The sequence below is a fragment of the Eucyclogobius newberryi genome, unplaced genomic scaffold, assembly GCF_026437365.1.
Source record: "Eucyclogobius newberryi isolate DKJ021-1_F unplaced genomic scaffold, fEucNew1.0.hap1 SCAF_18, whole genome shotgun sequence".
In the NCBI taxonomy this organism is placed as follows: Eukaryota; Metazoa; Chordata; class Actinopteri; order Gobiiformes; family Gobiidae; genus Eucyclogobius; species Eucyclogobius newberryi.
In genome coordinates, this window is record NW_027315812.1 from 30,339,586 (window position 1) to 30,358,858 (window position 19,273).

The window sequence follows — 19,273 nt, forward strand, 5'->3', positions numbered from 1 at the left end:
CATCTACACCTTTAGACTTAACTACACATGGGTGACAGCGAATCACCTTCTCCTTCTGCTTCTACAAAGACTTCACTGAAACAGTGTGAAGTAATGACACTTCTTCATAACCTTTGTGGAGTCAAATGAGTGTCTAGTCCAGTAGTCCCCAAACTTTTTGACTCGAGGGCCACATTGGGTTCTAAAATTTGGCCGAGGGGCCGGGCCAGGAAAATATGGTGTGTTTGTGTGAACTAATTAATTACTATAAATTACACGCAAGATTTGACCTGTAACTTGTAACAAAGCAACCAATGCAAGGCTCAATGTACAAATTGTTTTCCAAATGCATTAAATAATGATTAATTATCTACTGTCTTCTACTGTCCACAAGTCTTCTTCAGTGTGTCAAACACTTCCTGCTTGATTGGCCCCGGGGGCCGTTTGTGGTGAATTTTATTTTCTTAGAGCGAACAGTGCCATCTCTTGTGGAAATGTGGGCATTACAGGCGAAACGTAAAATGAACGGCCAGCCACAGTATCGTGAGTTTGAATCCCGACTCCGACATTTGCTGCATGTCCTTCTTTCTCTCTCATCATTCCCCTTCCTTTCTTTCTCATTCCATCTACTGTCTAATAAAGCCTAAAAAAAAATAACTTGGACAAGCTTGGCGGGCCGGATTGAAAGGCCCAGCGGGCCGGATGTGGCCCGCGGGCCGTAGTTTGGGGACCACTGGTCTAGTCTGTAGTTTCTGGGTATACGTTTTTTACATGCTTTTTTCCTGCTATTTTTAATCCACAGTAACAACAGTAAAGGAAATGGCTGGATGGGGTTCTGTAGGTCTATTATTTTGTTATTCTTGGCTCTTGTACATCAGGATAATTCTATAACATATGTTATTTTTTGTCAATATTGCCCACCTACAGTATGATATTGACATAATTGTGTATGGACATTAGGCTGTTAAAATGCCCTTTATTTAAAACGTGGCTCTATGGTTGAAAGGAACAAATAAGTGAAGAAAAAAAGTATTGTATTAAATTTTTTCTAATGTACATTCTACTGATTTAATTTTGTTTTAGCAAACTTTTCTGGCTATGCAGTGGTCTTGAATAAAAGCCATGCACGTAATTTTTAAGAAGAAAATAAAACTTGTCCATATATGGGCCGCACCTAGTAACATGAGATATTTACTCATAAATAAACGCAGTAGTGATGTGTCTTTTGAACCGGGGCTCACGGTGCACCCGAGGTCCGCTGCACTGCACCCGAGGTCCGATGCACTGCACCCGAGGTCCGCTGCACTGCACCCGAGGTCCGCTGCACTGCACCCGAGGTCCGCTGCACTGCACCCGAGGTCCGCTGCACTGCACCCGAGGTCCGCTGCACTGCATTGCTAATTAGAGTAATTTCAAAGTGAACACACAGCATTTTGAAGCTTAACAATAACATCACAGCTGTCCCTACTGTCCCCTCTGTCCCTACTGTCCCCTCTGTCCCTACTGTCCCCTCTGTCCCTACTGTCCCCTCTGTCCTTGATGACTCTGTGTGAGCTGATTTACCTGTGTCTGTGTCTTCACATCTGGTTCATCTGCTCCTGAGCTCGTACTCATCGAGTGAGTTTTACGTTGTAACATGAGATATTTACACAGAAATATGGTCCATGTGATGCACATGTGTCTTTTGACCCGTGAGTCAGGTCTGCCCATGAAAGTTTAATTTCAATGTGGCAGGTTCTAAGCTGCAGACTGTCGTATATCGCATGTCCTCACTTCACGTGTGTCTTTGTATTCTGCCGCGTCTAGATTCACTTCCTCGTTAGACTAATTTATCTGTGAATATGAGTTTGATTGTAATAAAACACACAGGGTTTTGAAGCTTAAAATATAGAAAACACGAAGCATCCCTGGGACAGTGCTTCCACTGACATCTTCTACAGTGTGTCAAACGCTTGCGCTTCCTGCTAGATTGCCCCCCGGTGGCCATTTGACAGTGAAAATCTATAAATTGGACAAAAGCTACATGCTCACTGTGGGCCCTGCCAACAAAAGCACTCAAAGCAAAGAATTCCTCTTCTCTAACATCCCCAAAGACCCCGTGTGTCCAGAAATTCCATTCAATTAAATTTATTTTTGTAACGCCCAAAATCACAACAACAGTTGTCTCTGAGGGCGACAGTGAAAAACGGATTAAAGAATGTCCATAGGGACGAGGGACAATGTTCCAGAGTCCCCTGTCCTTAGACCCTCCTTTTCGGCCAGGAAAAACTACAAAAAACCTCCTTGGGAAAAAGTAGAAACGTGGAGGAGTTCCAGAGTGAAGGAGAGATCTGACTCTCACAGACGGACGTGAGGGAGACTGGAGCTGGAGCCACTCAGGAGGAGAACCAGGTCCTCAGGAGGAGAACCAGGTCTTCAGGAGGAGAACCAGTTCTTCAGGAGGAGAACCAGATCTTCAGGAGGAGAACCAGGTCTTCAGGAGGAGAATCAGTTCTTCAGGAGGAGAACCAGGTCTTCAGGAGGAGAACCAGTTCTTCAGGAGGAGAACCAGATCTTCAGGAGGAGAACCAGGTCTTCAGGAGGAGAATCAGTTCTTCAGGAGGAGAACCAGGTCTTCAGGAGGAGAACCAGTTCTTCCAAGCAGATGAAGGACCCTCCATATGGGGTAGAGACCGCTTCAACAGGAGAGGAGCATCTGGGTCCACAGTTCATCGATGAGTCTATCCCCACTCCCCATCAACCCTTTGCATGTTGTTTTTCATTACTTTTTAACAGCGGAGAGGCATCAGCGTGTGGTGATGTCTTGTGACTGAAATACATGAATAATGATAAACACTTGATCATTATTCATGTATATTAGTCTTGATCAGGAGTAACAGTAGTGTATTGTGACCTGCCATGGTCTTTGCTTGTTGGTAAGTGCTTTGTGTTAATCCCAGAAGCTTTGTGAACCCGCTGCAGCGCTGGATCAGATTATGAGCGCTGGATTGGAGCTCGTCCACAGAGCGTTTAGTGGAGGTGCAGCTGACCTGAACAGCCCAAAGGTTCAGTCCATTCAGCCAGGGATTACTCCTGCCACAAGACAACAACCTACGTTCTTTGTACTGTAACAAATACTGCTATGATGATTACCACCACCACATGACGAACACAAGACACTGGCACAAATACACTCCGTGTGTAGAGCTATTCAGTACTAGCAATGCCCCAAAGACTGCACTTTTTCACTTTGACACAATTCTCTATTGGAAATTGAGATTTGTTTGCTGACCGGTGGTGGAGTGGTTAAGGCGGCAGCACACATGCCAGGCTCCAAGTGCAGTCTGCCACAGTGTTGTGTGCTTTGAATACTGACAGTACAGTACACATAGTTTTACTAATACCTGTTTCCTTTTACTGGAGTATTTTTTTGGACTTCTAGTGTGTACTTCTTCTTGGGTAATATTACTTTGAAGTAACTTTGCTCTTACTTGAGGACGATCTTTGGCTACTGTACCACATCTGCTCCAGAGAAGCAGTCATTCACTCAAATAGCAGTCCAAAGGCAGCGAGTGTCAGATGCTAAAGGCATTCAGTGTGATTCTGTAGTGTAAGTCTTGCGCTCAGTGGCTGAAACTCTCACTGGTTTATTCATTTCTCTCACACAGTTCTTCTTGGAGCAGCAGGGATTTTATTTACAATATTGCAAGGTAGGACAGTATGTGAGAGATAAGTTTGGCCCGCTGTGCACACGCACTCTCTTCTTAGAGGCTTATATTTGTCTCAACAATAAGTATTGATTTAGCCTCTGTTAAGTTTTTAAAACACATTAAAACACAGCCTAGTGCCGAAATGTGGTTTATGTCAAGAAAAAAAATCACATTTTTAAAGTAAGGCATTGTGCAGGAATTTCTTCTATCTTTATTGCTCTCAAAAATATATGTTAAAATATTGCAATAATATCAATATTTCCGAACAGTGCGAGGTTTACAGTGTAGACGAGGACACATGCTGTAGTTCAGAGTTCATCAGAGCAGTGCAGACGGTCAAGTGAACACACTACACACTACACACTACACACTACACACTACACACTAGACACTAGACACAAGACGCTACACACTACACATTAGACACTACACACTACACACTACACACTACACACTAGACACAAGACACTACACACTACACATTAGACACTACACACTACACACTACACACTACACACTACACACAAGACACTACACACTACACATTAGACACTACACACTACACACTACACACTACACATTACACACTACACACTACACCCTACACACTACACACTACACACTACACACTAGACATTACATATTACACACTACACACTACACACTACACACTACACACTACACACTAGACACTACACATTAGACACTACACACTACACACTACACACTAGACATTACACATTACACATTACACACTACACACTACACACTACACACTACACACTACACACTACACACTACACACTACACATTAGACACTAGACACTAGACATTACATATTACACACTACACACTACACACTACACACTACACACTACACATTACACATTACACATTACACACTACACACTACACACTACACACTACACACTACACACTACACATTACACACTACACACTACACACTACACACTAGACATTACATATGACACACTACACACTACACACTACACACTACACACTACACACTAGACACTAGACACTAGACACTACACACTACACATTAGGCACTACACACTACACACTACACACTAGACATTACACATTACACACTACACACTACACACTACACACTACACACTACACACTACACACTACACACTACACACTACACACTAGACACTAGACATATTACACACTACACACTACACACTACACACTACACACTACACACTACACACTACACACTACACACTACACATTACACATTACACATTACACACTACACACTACACACTACACACTAGAGGAGTGTGTAGTGTCTGGGAAATTATCCAGAGTGTACTTCAATCCCTTTGATATATAATCCTCCCTGTGTGTGTGTGTGCGTGCGTGTGTGTGTGTGTGTGTGTGTGTGCGTGTGTGCGTGTGCGTGCGTGTGTGTGTGTGTGTGAAGTTGAGCTGGAGTTGTAATTAGCTTGATTCACACTAGTTTTAGCTCGTCTTCTCAGGGGCCACAGTGTCGTTGTGCCCTTAGGCAAGACACTTGTGTTTTTCTTCTACACATATTAATAGCAGAAAGAGGAATAAACAGCCTCTAAAATGGATTTTGCCTCCTGAAGACACTGGGAAATGAGTAACTTTGACTTTCTTTTTGCAAATTAACTTTATTTGTTCTGCATGTTTGTAATAGTACTTCAAGGCATGTTGCTAATGGCTAGCTTTTTGGTTTGTTAATTCCCTCTGATGCCAGTAGATGGCGTACGGAATCCAGATGAAGGATGCCTGTACTTTTTAATGCCGACATTACCTTAAGTTCTACAACCCGAGGTAAAGGTACAGGCCATGATTCAGTGCCAGATTTATTCTGCCGTCAAATTACAACACACGTTTTCAACATATGTCATTTCCTCTGCTGCAGTAGGTGCCATAGCTCAGTTGAAAGAATACATTTTATTGATACTTAAATGATTTCAAATGCTTTCTTCCCCTGAAACAAATGTTATTTATAGAATTTGCAATATTTTTCAACTCCAGCGACATCAGCTCCTCTCGTCACAGAGCTGCTGAACATGAATGAACAGCCCTGTGACTTGAGAATGAGCAGGGGCCTGACACGACGCCCCCTAGTGCCTGCCCGCAGACACACACACACACACGCACACGCACACGCACACACACACACACACACACAGACACACACACACACACACACACAGGAAAGGCCAGATGGTGTAATCCTTTAGTTTTTCGCTCATATTTCCTCTGGTGGGATTACGCTGGCTGACCAATCGGATTTAGGGCCCGGTGGAGGCAGATGAGAGAGGGAGGAAGAGGAGAAGGAGATGGGATAAGAGTGGACATAGTTTGTTTGTGGTGAGGAGTGTGTCGATTTGTTTCTGAGAAGTCTGACCGCTGCAGACGTCCAGGTAAGACACTTAAGGGTGGAGGACCTTTTCCCTCTCCCTCATAGGTGCCCTTCTGATGTGTGATGGAACGTTTGATTTGACGCTACACAACTAATAACTTGGACACAGTGATTGGGCTTTAGCAATGGGAATGTTGTGTCTATGGATGAATCTATATTGATTGGTAATATTTGTTTTCACTCTTTTTTGAATGGGGAAAAGTCACTGTCTGTGCTGTTATGAGCTGATTAAACTCCCACATGTTTCATTAGTCGTGTGAGGGAAGTGGTTTTAATTAGGCCGTATCATATCGTGACAGAATGTGAATGTAGAGCTCAACATTATTCACTACATCTTTAATTCATTAGAAAGAAATGAGTGATGTCATACAATATCGATCAGAGTTTTGAATTTAACAGCAAATGGAAACTAAAAATGAAATATATGTACAGATAAAACTGAAATATTAACAATGTATTTCAAAAATTCAATCAATGACCTCCTAGCATAACGGTCATTGTTGTAGTGACAATATGCTTGTTTTATGAATGTGATTCTTTTTAGATTAAACAGCAACTCAAAAATAATTTGAAGTTTCAAATTGAAAAATTTGATTTGGTAGAATAAACTAAATTATAATTTACTCATGGTATTATTATAGTAACAATGTCAAGCAAATCACACTTTTTCTCCTGTATTAAACTGAACTTTGATTTGAGGACATGATTTATGATATAAACTTTGTAACAACAGTGAACAACAATTTAAAATACAAATCATATAAAAGGGAAATCAATACTTTTTTGAAGGTTTTTGAAGACTTTTTGAGCACAAATTGCCATTTATTTCAGTTATAAAATATGACTCTGAATGTTTTTAACTTGACATACTTTTCTACAACTCTAATAGAACTCACCATGGCAGAAGAAACTAACATATCCAACCATTTAAATGAATAATGTGTGTTAGGCCATAATACCTGGACGCTAACAAAATATAAAGACATTTTAATTCCCACCACTGGGAGTACCTAACTCGAGGATTATCTTCTTCGCTGTTTGCCGGACCTTTTGTACAGAGCGACGTGAGGTTTCTCAGGTCAGAGGAACAAGCTGCCACTGCCCTTCAGACGACCTTTAGATGACCTCTGAAAACACACGTGCCCTTTGGCCTTTGACACAGTTTAATCACATTTGATTTATTAGATTTTTTTTTTTTATTGTTTTCATGTTGCACTTTGGTCAACTTGTTTAACAGATAATGTTGTCCGAAACACTGGTAACAATTTATAATAACTGCACTTTATTTAGCCTTAAAAAGCAAGGTTTGATTCACAAACAGTGGATTAGTAACTATACCTAACCCAAACTTCTTAATAAAGTAGTTACTATGGGAAAGGGTGAATTATTTGTATTTGCTTCATTATGAATTAAGTCTTTGTTCATCATTTTTTCAAATAACTACTCTTTAATTAGTCTTTATTAAGCATGAACCAATATTTATTGAGGAGTTATGGCTCGGGATCATTTCTAAGCCTGAATCATTCTTAATAAACTACTTCACGATGAAATAAGCCTTTGTTAATGCTTTATTATGGCTTTAAAGTGTTGTTATTTAAAGTGTTACATTTCTCTCTCTTTAACCCTGATGCCACGTGTCCTCTGTGCTGCCCCCTGCAGGCGAGTGCTTCCTGTGCATAGTGGACGTGGTGCCGGTGAAGAATGAAGATGGCGTGGTCATCATGTTCATCCTGAACTTTGAGGTGATGATTGACGAGAGTCTGATCGACGGACCTGCTGAGCTCAACCATCGCCTGCCCACCTGGCTCGTCACCGGTGAGGACCCTCAGGACGTGGTCACATGGTCTATGATGGAGCCTCAGGACGTGGTCACATGGTCTATGATGGACCCTCAGGACGTGGTCACATGGTTTATGATGGACCCTCAGGACGTGGTCACATGGTTTATGATGGACCCTCAGGACGTGGTCACATGGTTTATGATGGACCCTCAGGACGTGGTCACATGGTTTATGATGGACCCTCAGGACGTGGTCACATGGTTTATGATGGACCCTCAGGACGTGGTCACATGGTCTATGATGGGTTGTGTTCACGTTCTAGAATGTGATGATGTCATAATTTCAGATAGAGATGTTAAGCTGACCTATTCACCCAGGAAACAAGGCTTAAGACGGGTGCAATGAACAGTTACTGATCATGGGGAAAACCCTGAGGCTCAGAAACATGTGACCACAGTAAACACAAACATGTGGCCACAGTAAACACAAACATGTGACCACAGTAAACACAAACATGTGGCCACAGTAAACACAAACATGTGGCCACAGTAAACACAAACATGTGACCACAGTAAACACAAACATGTGGCCACAGTAAACACAAACATGTGACCACAGTAAACACAAACATGTGGCCACAGTAAACACAAACATGTGACCACAGTAAACACAAACATGTGACCACAGTAAACACAAACATGTGACCACAGTAAACACAAACATGTGGCCACAGTAAACACAAACATGTGACCACAGTAAACACAAACATGTGGCCACAGTAAACACAAACATGTGACCACCTGTAAACACGAATATGTGACCACCTGTAAACACAAACATGTGACCACAGTGAACACAAACATGTGACCACCTGTAAACACAAATATGTGACCAGCAGTAAACACAAACATGTGACCACAGTAAACACAAACATGTGACCAGAGTAAACACAAACATGTGACCACCTGTAAACACAAATATGTGACCACCTGTAAACACAAATATGTGACCACAGTAAACATAAACATGTGACCACAGTAAATACAAACATGTGACCAGAGTAAACACAAACATGTGACCATCTGTAAACACAAACATGTCACCACGGTAAACACAAACATGTGACCACAGTAAACACAAACATATGACCAACTGTAAACACAAACATGTGGCAACAGTAAACACAAACATGTGGCAACAGTAAACACAAACATGTTACCAACAGTAAACACAAACATGTCACCACAGTAAACACAAACATGTGACAACAGTAAACACAAACATGTGTACCACAGTAAACACAAACATGTGACCACCTGTAAACACAAACATGTGACAACAGTAAACACAAACATGTGATCACAAGTTTTGCTTCCTTTTCCCACTGTGAGTAAGTCTTACAAGTGACAAAAACATGTTGTTTGTTTAATATATATAATTTTGTTTTTCTAATTGTTTCTATTCTTTGAAAATACCAGATTTTCTGCTTTATTTAATGTTTTGTCCTTCAAACTTAAACTTCAGATTAGATGTTACTCTCAAACCAGACAATTACTCTCACAGTTACTCTTACTTCAATTCTTGGACCACTACTTTGTACTTCTACTTGAATAATATATTTTAGTAGTAAGTAGTCTTACTTGAGTACAATATTTTTCTACTTTACCCACCTAAGAAGAACATATAAAGTACATTTAAGCACAAATGTCCAACTTTTTATGAATACAAACTTCTGAATATTGAGGAGTCTATAACATAATCATTCAGGTCAAATGTTACTGTAATTAACTTAAATGTAATAAATCTCCCACTCTGCACCTTGGTCTGGGAATAATCTACAAAAAGACCTTGCAATAGAAGCTGTAGTGTCACTTGATAAATTCAAGAAAATTATGTGTGGTGATTGAGAAATGATTATGTTTTTTTTAATGTTATATTTTTAACAAATTCATTTGATTATTATTTAGAGCAGCTGAAGTGATTTCACTGTTCACTGTAATCTGCTGAGTTCATGTGTGTTTTTGAATTCTGATCCTGATCCCGGTTTAATAGTTATCATCATTTCTCTGCCTGCCATTTCTCCAGAACATTATAAACCAAATGTTTTTAAATGCAGGGATAAAAGTAGAAAAAATTAAATCAATGTGTCCCAGATTTGTAGGACTTAAAGCTGGTTGTGGAGCTCTCACGACCCAATTACTTCACTCTATCTTCTGTTTACATTCTACTCTTGATCTCACTGTGGCGGTGTGAACTCTAGTGCTCCTCAACGGCCATGAACATCTCAGAAGGATTCATATGTGGCTTTTCTTTTGAGCTTAATACACAAATGTCTTCCATCAATGAATGAAAGTCAAGGACGGATTTCTTGGTTTAGAAACACAAAGTGGTGGTGAAGAAATATGTCAAGTCCCTTTTTTCATTTGTATTGAAAAGATTACTTCCTTTATCTCTTCCATTGTCTACTCCCCTGTCTCCTCCCCTGTCTCCTCCCCTCCAGGCCGTCCCCGAGGCTTTAAGCTGCGCCTGCCTCTGCTGCGCTCCCTGTCCAACAGTAAGATGTCCCTGAATGACGCGGAGGTGGGACAGGTCCCCACGGCCACGCCCCTGCCCCTGCCCCTGCACCCTGACCCCTGCCACGAGTCCGTGAGCCTGGGCGAGTTCCTCCCTCTCCCGCCTGGACATCCAGAGCAGCAGGACCACAGCTCTGCAAACAGGTACGAGGAGGTCTGCGAAGGTGGCGCTCAGTTTATTTGAGTGAAAGTACAGAAACATGAGCAAAATATATATTCTTACTCAATAGGAGATGTTTTTTATGTTATCGAATCCACTTGCACCCATAGATTTTTATCAGGACATTGTAACTTCAAAGTAGGGCTGGGAATCGCTGGGTACCTCACGATACGATACGATACACGATACACGGCTTACGATACGATACTATCGCGATACTGCCGCGATATGGCGATCCTGCAATTATCAATATATTGTCTATAATAACTCTCTATATATATCATGCTGGCCTTTTAAGGGGCGGAGCCTAGAGCACTGCTGAGCGCTCTGTGCAAGGTGGGTCCAGGAGAGTTTGGCTCGTCTGAGTCATGGATCTATTAGAATATCGGAGTTCGCCGAACAAACTGCTAATTTAAACTGTAAACTTATCAAAGTTTTGATAAATTTACAGTTTAAATTAGCAGTTTGTTGGCCTCCCCAGTCCACCTGCATAATATATATATATATATATATATATATATATATATATATATATATATATATATATATATATATATATATAAAGAAAAGCCATCATTAAACTCCCCTCAATGAAACAGCGACTCTTCATTTGAGTTCTACACATGTAAACAGCGATCCCATGTGTGATTGAGTGTTTGCGTGATCTCATGCGGCCAGTTTCAACTCCTTAACGCTTTAACCGATTTCAACAAGTTATACCTCATTACGATCGCTTTCGCAGTAGTACGTGTGCTATTACTTTTGACATTTGAACAACTTGTACTTTTTGCAGAATTTTCTCCATTTAAATGAATTTGGGCATCATGAGTGTCTGCGGAATTCTTTATCCTTTAGGCTTTTGTGACGGAGCCAGTCGAACGAGAGAGAGAGAGCAAGAGAGAGAGAGGTAGAGAGAGCGAGAGAGAGAGAGAGAGAGCGAGAGAGCGAGAGAGAGAGAGAGAGAGAGAGGTAGAGAGAGGTAGAGAAAGGTAGAGAGAGGTAGAGAGAGAGAGAGGTAGAGAGAGAGAGACACAGACACTCTAGCAATGGCTTCAGCCGTTGCAAATGATCTAGTTGTTGCTCTTGCAGGAGAAGGTGGCAGCTTTGCCTGGAAAGAGGAGTTTATGCCGGGCTGTATCGGCTTTGAGCCTTTCTCACACGGCTGCGGGTGATGCCTCGAGAGTGCGCTATGTGCTTGTTGGTCGTGTTTCCCGTGTAACGAACTTTTGAAAAGCAGTTATTGCATATTGCAGTCATTTTTGAGCTTTGTACCATCTGTGCTGAAATAGAAGCTACTTTGGACTTAAATGTTGCTGGTGCGTCTCGCGCCGCGTCTCACTTTTGTTTTCTTAATCTGACGCTGCCATTTCCGTGTACGACTTCTTCCGCCCACGTCTCGCACTGCGCGCCCCATAGCTAACGCCAAGGAAGTGTCTCAACAAAGGAACGGTGAAAAGAGCCATTTATAGCGGCTTTTTACAACGTTAAAAGATCGATACTTGATGAGAATTTATCGATAATCGATTTTGGGAGAAAATATCGCAATATCGATATTTTGGCACACCCCTACTTCAAAGGCCTTTTTCTCCAAATACATTTTTCCACCGTAAAGATCAGTCCTTAAAGTAGCACCTAAACACATGCATTTTTACAATCTTGAATTTAAGGATTAGGGTTAGATCATACAGAGGGATTTGTTATCTTCTTATCTAAGTCTGAATCATTCAAATATTAACCAATAAACTACATTTTGATAAAAGATTTTTCAGATTTATACTGTATGTCCCAATCCATGTGTGCAATGTCCCAATCCATGTGTGCAATGTCCCAATCCATGTGTGCAATGTCCCAATCCATGTGTGCAATATCCCAATCCATGTGTGCAATGTCCCAATCCATGTGTGCAATGTTGCTCATGTTTACACAAAACACGCCTTATATTTTGAGTTTAGTTAGTTTAGTTGTAGTGAGGTCAGGTCTTAGGTGGGTTTACTGTGCCAACAAATGTCAAAATGGTGCAAAAATATTTAATGTGAAAGGTCTTTATAATTTATAGCAAAACTAGGTGAAGTTGAACTTCCTCACGTCTCCTTTAAGTCTAGCTCAGGCACCCATGTTACCTGCTCCGCCTTTATCCTCCACTTGCTCCTCCCACTGAGCAAAATAGGTTGACAACATAGAAAGAAAAAAATACACATTAAATGTGTATGGCGCATTCCCCTCCATAATAAAGTTAGAATAAATTAGAAACACTCTATAATGGTGTTCACATGGTCAGCACCACGATGCGAACTGCACTTTTCCCCCGACCACCAGGAAGTACTGGCTCTGGTTGAGACCATCAGAGGAGCGAGGCTGAACGAGGACTCAGCTAAAGGCGAGTGTGTATGAGTAAAGTACTCTAAAGTAAGTCTGCTCCCTTGGAGAATTAGCCAAGCTCCTTATTAATATTAGCTCCGTAAAATACATAACAATAGGTCACAACATAACATAAGTTAAATACAAAAACTTTCATACAAAAACAAACAAACATCATATACAAGTTTTAAAGTTGTGAAAATAATAAGTACAATTTAGCTGTTAGATGTTGAGACATCCGATTCTCTACTGCAGATGCAGAGTGCCTTTGGTTGGACACCTTTGGTCAGACTTTATAACAAAAACTGTTAGTACTGAACACTCGCAATACTGACCTAACCTAATACTGATGTGCAATTCTGTCGTATGTGCAATTGCTGTTGGAATTCATGTGCAATTCATGTGCAATTACTGTGAAATTCATGTGCAATCTATGTGCTGTCGTGACACATATTCATGTGCAATTACTGTCGGGATCACATGCAATGGTATTTATTTATTTATTTATTTGTCTATGGGAGTTTTTATTTATTTATAGGAGATCTTCTACTGAAAGTGTTTTTCAGACTTCCTATAAGTGATCTGTTCTTCTGTATCTACCTCTGTATCTACCTGCGTTGCACCAATGAAATTTCCCCATGTGGGACAATAAAGGAATATCTTATCTTATCTTACCTTTGTGTTTGAGGGCAGACCTGGAGACATGCACCCTGACTCACGTCTGAACTAGACTCACAATGCTGCAAAGAATATAACAATAATTTCTTCTGTTTTTCACATTGTTAAAGGAATAATAGAGTTTTTTTTGCCGATTTGAGAACTCAAGCGAGTTAGTCCCTTTTTTTAAAATACGCATTTGCATTCGCACACTCACCCCCTACCCTCCTGTTCCAAGAGCACGCCTACCATCAAACCTTGTGTATGAGCGCGCAATGCAACTGCTGCACGTGCGTTTGTTTATTAGCGCGACAGATCACATCGCATCTCTCGTCTCCGCAGATTTCCGTTTCTTCTGAGCTTGAACAGAGTCTTTCTCTGTCGTCATTTTTGTACTGTACACTGAAGGAACTCGCTAAACAGACACCAGCATATTAACAGCCAGGGAAACGAGCTGCTCTCCTGGGAACGAGCCTGCAGGTGTGCAGTAGCACGCAGGGAATGATTGACATGTGGAAGAACTACTCGGCTGTCCACGTCACAAGGAAATGAGACTCTGATTGCGCACCAAACATCCTCTATTACACCTTTAAGACAGTGAAAATCAGATACAGCACCTTTAAGTGAATTGGTTTGAAGAGCATGCAGAGACAGAGTAGTGATATCTGTGCTGCAGAGACAGTGTAGTGATATCTGTGCTGTGATGAGGCCCGTGACCTGAAAATCAACTGAATATTTGATTTCAAATTTGAGCTGTAGATTATTAAATTGTAATTTTTCTTCTACTCAGATCTGCTCACCATGGTTGGTCGGAAGATTGCGAGGCAGACCAGCGCACCTTACTGTCCTCAGACCCCTCCCACCCGGCCCACCCCCCTCACCACGTCATCACCCAGTCCTCCCCCTGTGTGGTCCCTCACCAGCACAGACTGAGCCTCAACCCGGACGCCTCGGGGTCCAACTGCTCCTTGTCGCACAGCCGCTCCCGGGAGAGCTTCCACAGCATGAGGAGGGCCTCTTCTGTGGACGAGATCGAGGCCATGAGACCCGACTGGGACCGCAAGAACCGCAGAGGCAGCACCCGGCCCGGCAGCACCGGTGAGGGGGGAGTGAACAGCAGCAAAAAGGAAAAGGAATATTGGGTTATAATTATGTTATTGGTTGACTAGACCTATCATGAAATATGTCTAAATTGTATTCATAGCATTTCAAACATTTTATTTTCATTATTTTATATTGCAAAAGCTATATAAGTCTATAAACCATCACCAGACTCTTTCTGAGCATTTTTGCCTCATCCAACTGCATGCTTCATTACTTTGCAGGACAAGCTAGCTTTTGTTTTCCCCCCCATGGTAGTTCCCTTTGTTGCCAGTAGATGGACCAGTCCTGATGGCGGGGTGGGCGGGGTGGGCGGGGGAGTCGGATCGCTCTTCGTGAGGGTGGGGGCCAATCTCAAACTACGCTGTCTGCATAATATAGAGCATAATATAGATCTAAGTAAAACAAGATAGAAATAAATGAATCAAACAGTAAATGGAACCACACATGTTTTTAAGTTATGTTTTCACTTGCTTTTAGGTGCCGTCAACAGCAAATCCAACATTCTGAACTCCACGTCGGATTCGGACTTGATGAGGTACCGCGCTATCTCCAAAATACCTCAGATCACCCTGAACTTTGTGGACTTCAAACCGGACCCGCTGATCACTCTGCCCACGGGGGAGATGGACATCATAGCTCCGTGTAAACTCATCGACCGCACGCACAACGTCACGGAGAAGGTCACCCAGGTAAGAGCTGCGTCTTCTGGGTCTGGGCTTTGAGATGGTGTGGAGCTGGTTCTTTTGGATTGAAGATGTGTTTGTGATGAGGACTTTGTCTCTGCATTAAGATGTTTACTTATGAGCTTTGACTGTGGTCCTCAACCTGGGGTTCGGGGGCCCAGTGAGGGTTGCCAAATGATTTCTGTGGGTCCCCAGAAGGTATGGAGAAATATTCAAAAATGAGTCCTGAACAAGACTTACAGTGGTTAATGTAGATTCCTGCTTGTTGGCCTCATCTGTCTAGGTCTGTATTTTCACTATAAAATCAATTGCCTATTGTTTGTTGTGTGTTGTTTTCTTGTATTTTAACTTTTGTTGTCACTTCATTGTCTGTGAAAGGTGATAAACACTTTGCTTGCTAGTTTTAAGTGGACTGCGGAACCAACCAAAGTTAAAGGTGCACAATGCCATGTCTCTCTGGTGGAGAGTGGCTGCTTGTCGTCATAGAGATGGTTGTTCCAGCCTGGCATTAAACTACAGCTGGCATTTACTCACTAACGGGTGTTTTTACGGCTCAAAAATACCTGGATTTAACAGTGAGCGTGGGTCGCCTCTCCACAGATCGGATCTGTAACTTGGCTTGATTGTGTCACCAGTTTGTATTTATCTATAAGGCAAAATTGTGCTGACATGGGGAACGTTATTGTGTGTTAATACTCTAATGTGAATGTTTTTATACGTTTTAGCCCATAAGTAATTCATCACATACAAACAACAAACTGAATGTGTGTGATTCTGTGTGTGTGGGTTTTAGTGATTTAAAATGTTAGTGTAACAAATATTGTTAGAATAATCATCGTCATTAAACATTTATTCACAATTATTAACATTGCGGCGATAAAATCCTACATTTTCTTTAATTCTTTTTTTTTTGTAACACATTCGCCTTCCTCAATACACGACCTGCTTTATTTGATAAAACTTTCTGAATGATTAATTTGACATAAACGGCAAGATAAAAAAAAGCACTTTTACATTTTTAGGTTGACTTTTTTGTGCAAATACTGAGCAGAAAGGACTTAATTTGGCTTCTAAATCATCACAATAATTTTCATTCAACTAAAAAAATACCCTTTTTGATAAATGGAATTAAAATAACAAAATAAATCTTCTGAAAATGTCACGATTGTAATTTTTCAGTCTTTACGATTATATTGTGAGCTAAATAATCACAATTATTGATTAAAGGTGCCATGACATGCTTTTTGTCACGTTTTGTAGTCTATCCTAAGTGTATAATTGATAATAATAAGTGTTGTGCAACACCCTTAACATAATAGTTAAGAAATATCACCCAGACCTTGGACCCCCTCACCAACCCGGAAATGCAAACGGCTTGGTTTGATATTCGCCCCCACCCTTGTGAAGAGCCATCTGGCTCCCCCGCCCAACCCGTGACGTAGTCTCAGAGCGCGTGTGTGCCCCGCCCAACAAGTGACGTAGTCTCAGAGCGTGTGTGCCCCGCCCACCCGTGACGTAGGCCCCACAGCTGTCTGCTCCGCGGAGCAGCGCGGAGTGAGTGAGAAAGAGTCTACTTTGAGACTGAATAAAAACGTGTTGATTCTACAGCGTGCGCAGAACAGATATATAGATCTATATATATATATATATATATATATATATATATATATATATAATGGAGGGGGGAATGGTGACGCGTGCCTGCCCTTATGACGCGGTCTTGTAGACACCCCCCGTCAGTTTGGAGATTGGAGGAAAGGAGATAGTCTGTACTATAGCTAAAAACTGCGGGAATCAATCAAAAAAACACTCTGGGTACATATATGAAGCACAAATAACAATGTAAGAAGGTTAAAAGCTCTGAAAAGTCGATTTTGCATGTTATGGGACCTTTAACCTAATAATCCCTAGTGTTTACTGTTCATCTTCTTGCAGGCTGTTTTGTGTGTGTTTTATGGGGCCATAAAGACAGAAAGCTCCAGGCTGTGCTTCCATCGACTGGTGGTGTTTAAAATGAACGACTCAATTAGCGATTTCAGGAAGAATCAGTTCAGGTCAGAGATCCAGACCTAAACCCACGTTCAGGTTCAAGTCCGGATTCGAATCCAGAGGTTTAGGTTCAGGTCCGGACCTAATGAGTCTGGACCTGAACACATGCCATATTTGCATAATATTATAACAGCATAACACAAGACACTTGGCTCAATTAAGTTGAAGACACTTGAAGGCTTAACTGCAGTGAAATAAACTCAACTTCTCTGGTTTATTCACTGTTTTTAACAGAAGTTACAACTTACAAATCACAAGCTACTAGCTAGCAGCTAAACTATAGCTTAACAGTTAACACACATTCATGTGTTTTATTTGAGGAACAAGAGCATGTTGAGTATTGTTGACAGGGTCAGTCTGGGTCAAGGGTCAAAGCAGCTGTTTCATCTGATTTAGACACATTTCCACTCTTTAATGTTACAGATCCATTGGCATCAAAAGTCAGGTAAAAACCTTAAAAAATGTAAAATAACAGTTACAAAAAACTAGCATAAAAGTCAACTTGAATCACTATAAAGCATCAACTTAGCAGTATCAAAAGTAGAATATGAAAATATTTTACACAACAAATCAAAATAATACATCATATTTGCAGCATTAAACACCAGCCCATATTTAACAACTGTAGAATACAAATACAAAATACTTTTACAAAATATAAACTCAATTCAACAATTAATGAATGCAGCAATTAAGCAATATTACGTTGACTTTACTTAGTGCCAAATACATCACACCACAACATAACATTTAAGTTATTTCATTCATATTTACACAAAGACCAAAGACCCAGACAAGACCACGCTGACCCCGCCCCTTTAACACGCAGCCACGCCCGCAGCACATTAACCATCACAACATCGCACGCGGCGGCCACAGCTTAAAACAGTTCAGATGAAGCCAGCGATCTCACCGGCTTCACTTCAGTGTTCACATGTGGATACACGGTTCTGTCTCTTGCATCTTTAAGCTTTTTTCGCCGGCTTCAACTTCGGGGAAGACGCGTGCGTCACTAATTAGGGTCCGGGTGCGCCATTGACAGCGGCACATGTCAGTGTTTACGTCTTTTCCAGCGCGAATTTCGCGATCTATGGCAGGTTTAAGATGGTCTAGATTCTAGAACGGAAAGGATATAATACGTGAGTGCTCGATTTTTTTATGAGTCCAGAACCGAATCACCGGGGTTCGTTTTTTTTGGACCTGAACCGAAACGTTTTTACAAGTCCAGATCCGGTCCGTCGTAGTGGTACATCCCTAGTTCAGGTCCCAATATACAAAGTAAAGAATAACCCTGCTTCAAAGACTGGGATCTGCTCATTTTATCTTTGTTGGATTATGGAAATGTTCTGGCAATGGCAGTGTAAACGCAACAACAAAATGCGTATGTTGTTGTAGACTTACCCATCACTTTGGACCGAGTCAGGGCTGAGTTTGTTCAGAGCGTTCAGAGGTTCACTCACTGGACGTCTCCTATAAACCACTATGTCCTGCATTCATGTGACTTTTACTGTTCCTTTGTTCCCCAAGTGCGAAGCGAGGGTTCTGTTAAGATGCTCCCACAGCTTGGAACATTCTACAATCTGAACTTTGTGGAGTTTTCAATCAATTTTCAAAAAAAAAACTAAAAAACACGCACAAATCCTATCAACATGATCTGTACTTGTATGTAGTCTTGTTATTTTTTAAAATTATTATTATTTAATTTGAGTGCAAATGAGTTGTAAAGGTTATGATAGGTGCTGCAGTTTCACTTTGATAATGAGGCTTAATAAATACATTTGTCTTTGTCATTTACATTACTGTTACTTTATC

At 41.2% G+C, this 19,273-nt stretch overlaps 1 protein-coding gene across 1 annotated transcript in view; it reads left to right on the forward strand.

Annotated features, from left to right (window-relative positions):
* kcnh2b (potassium voltage-gated channel, subfamily H (eag-related), member 2b) overlaps nt 1-19,273 on the forward strand; it is a 339,169-nt gene that overhangs the window by 160,066 nt on the left and 159,830 nt on the right. The window contains exons 3-6 of the mRNA XM_072451211.1: nt 7,756-7,911; nt 10,378-10,594; nt 14,416-14,723; nt 15,207-15,418. Of these exons, the coding sequence (XP_072307312.1) occupies nt 7,756-7,911; nt 10,378-10,594; nt 14,416-14,723; nt 15,207-15,418 (893 nt within the window). The remainder of the gene's footprint in view (nt 1-7,755; nt 7,912-10,377; nt 10,595-14,415; nt 14,724-15,206; nt 15,419-19,273) is intronic.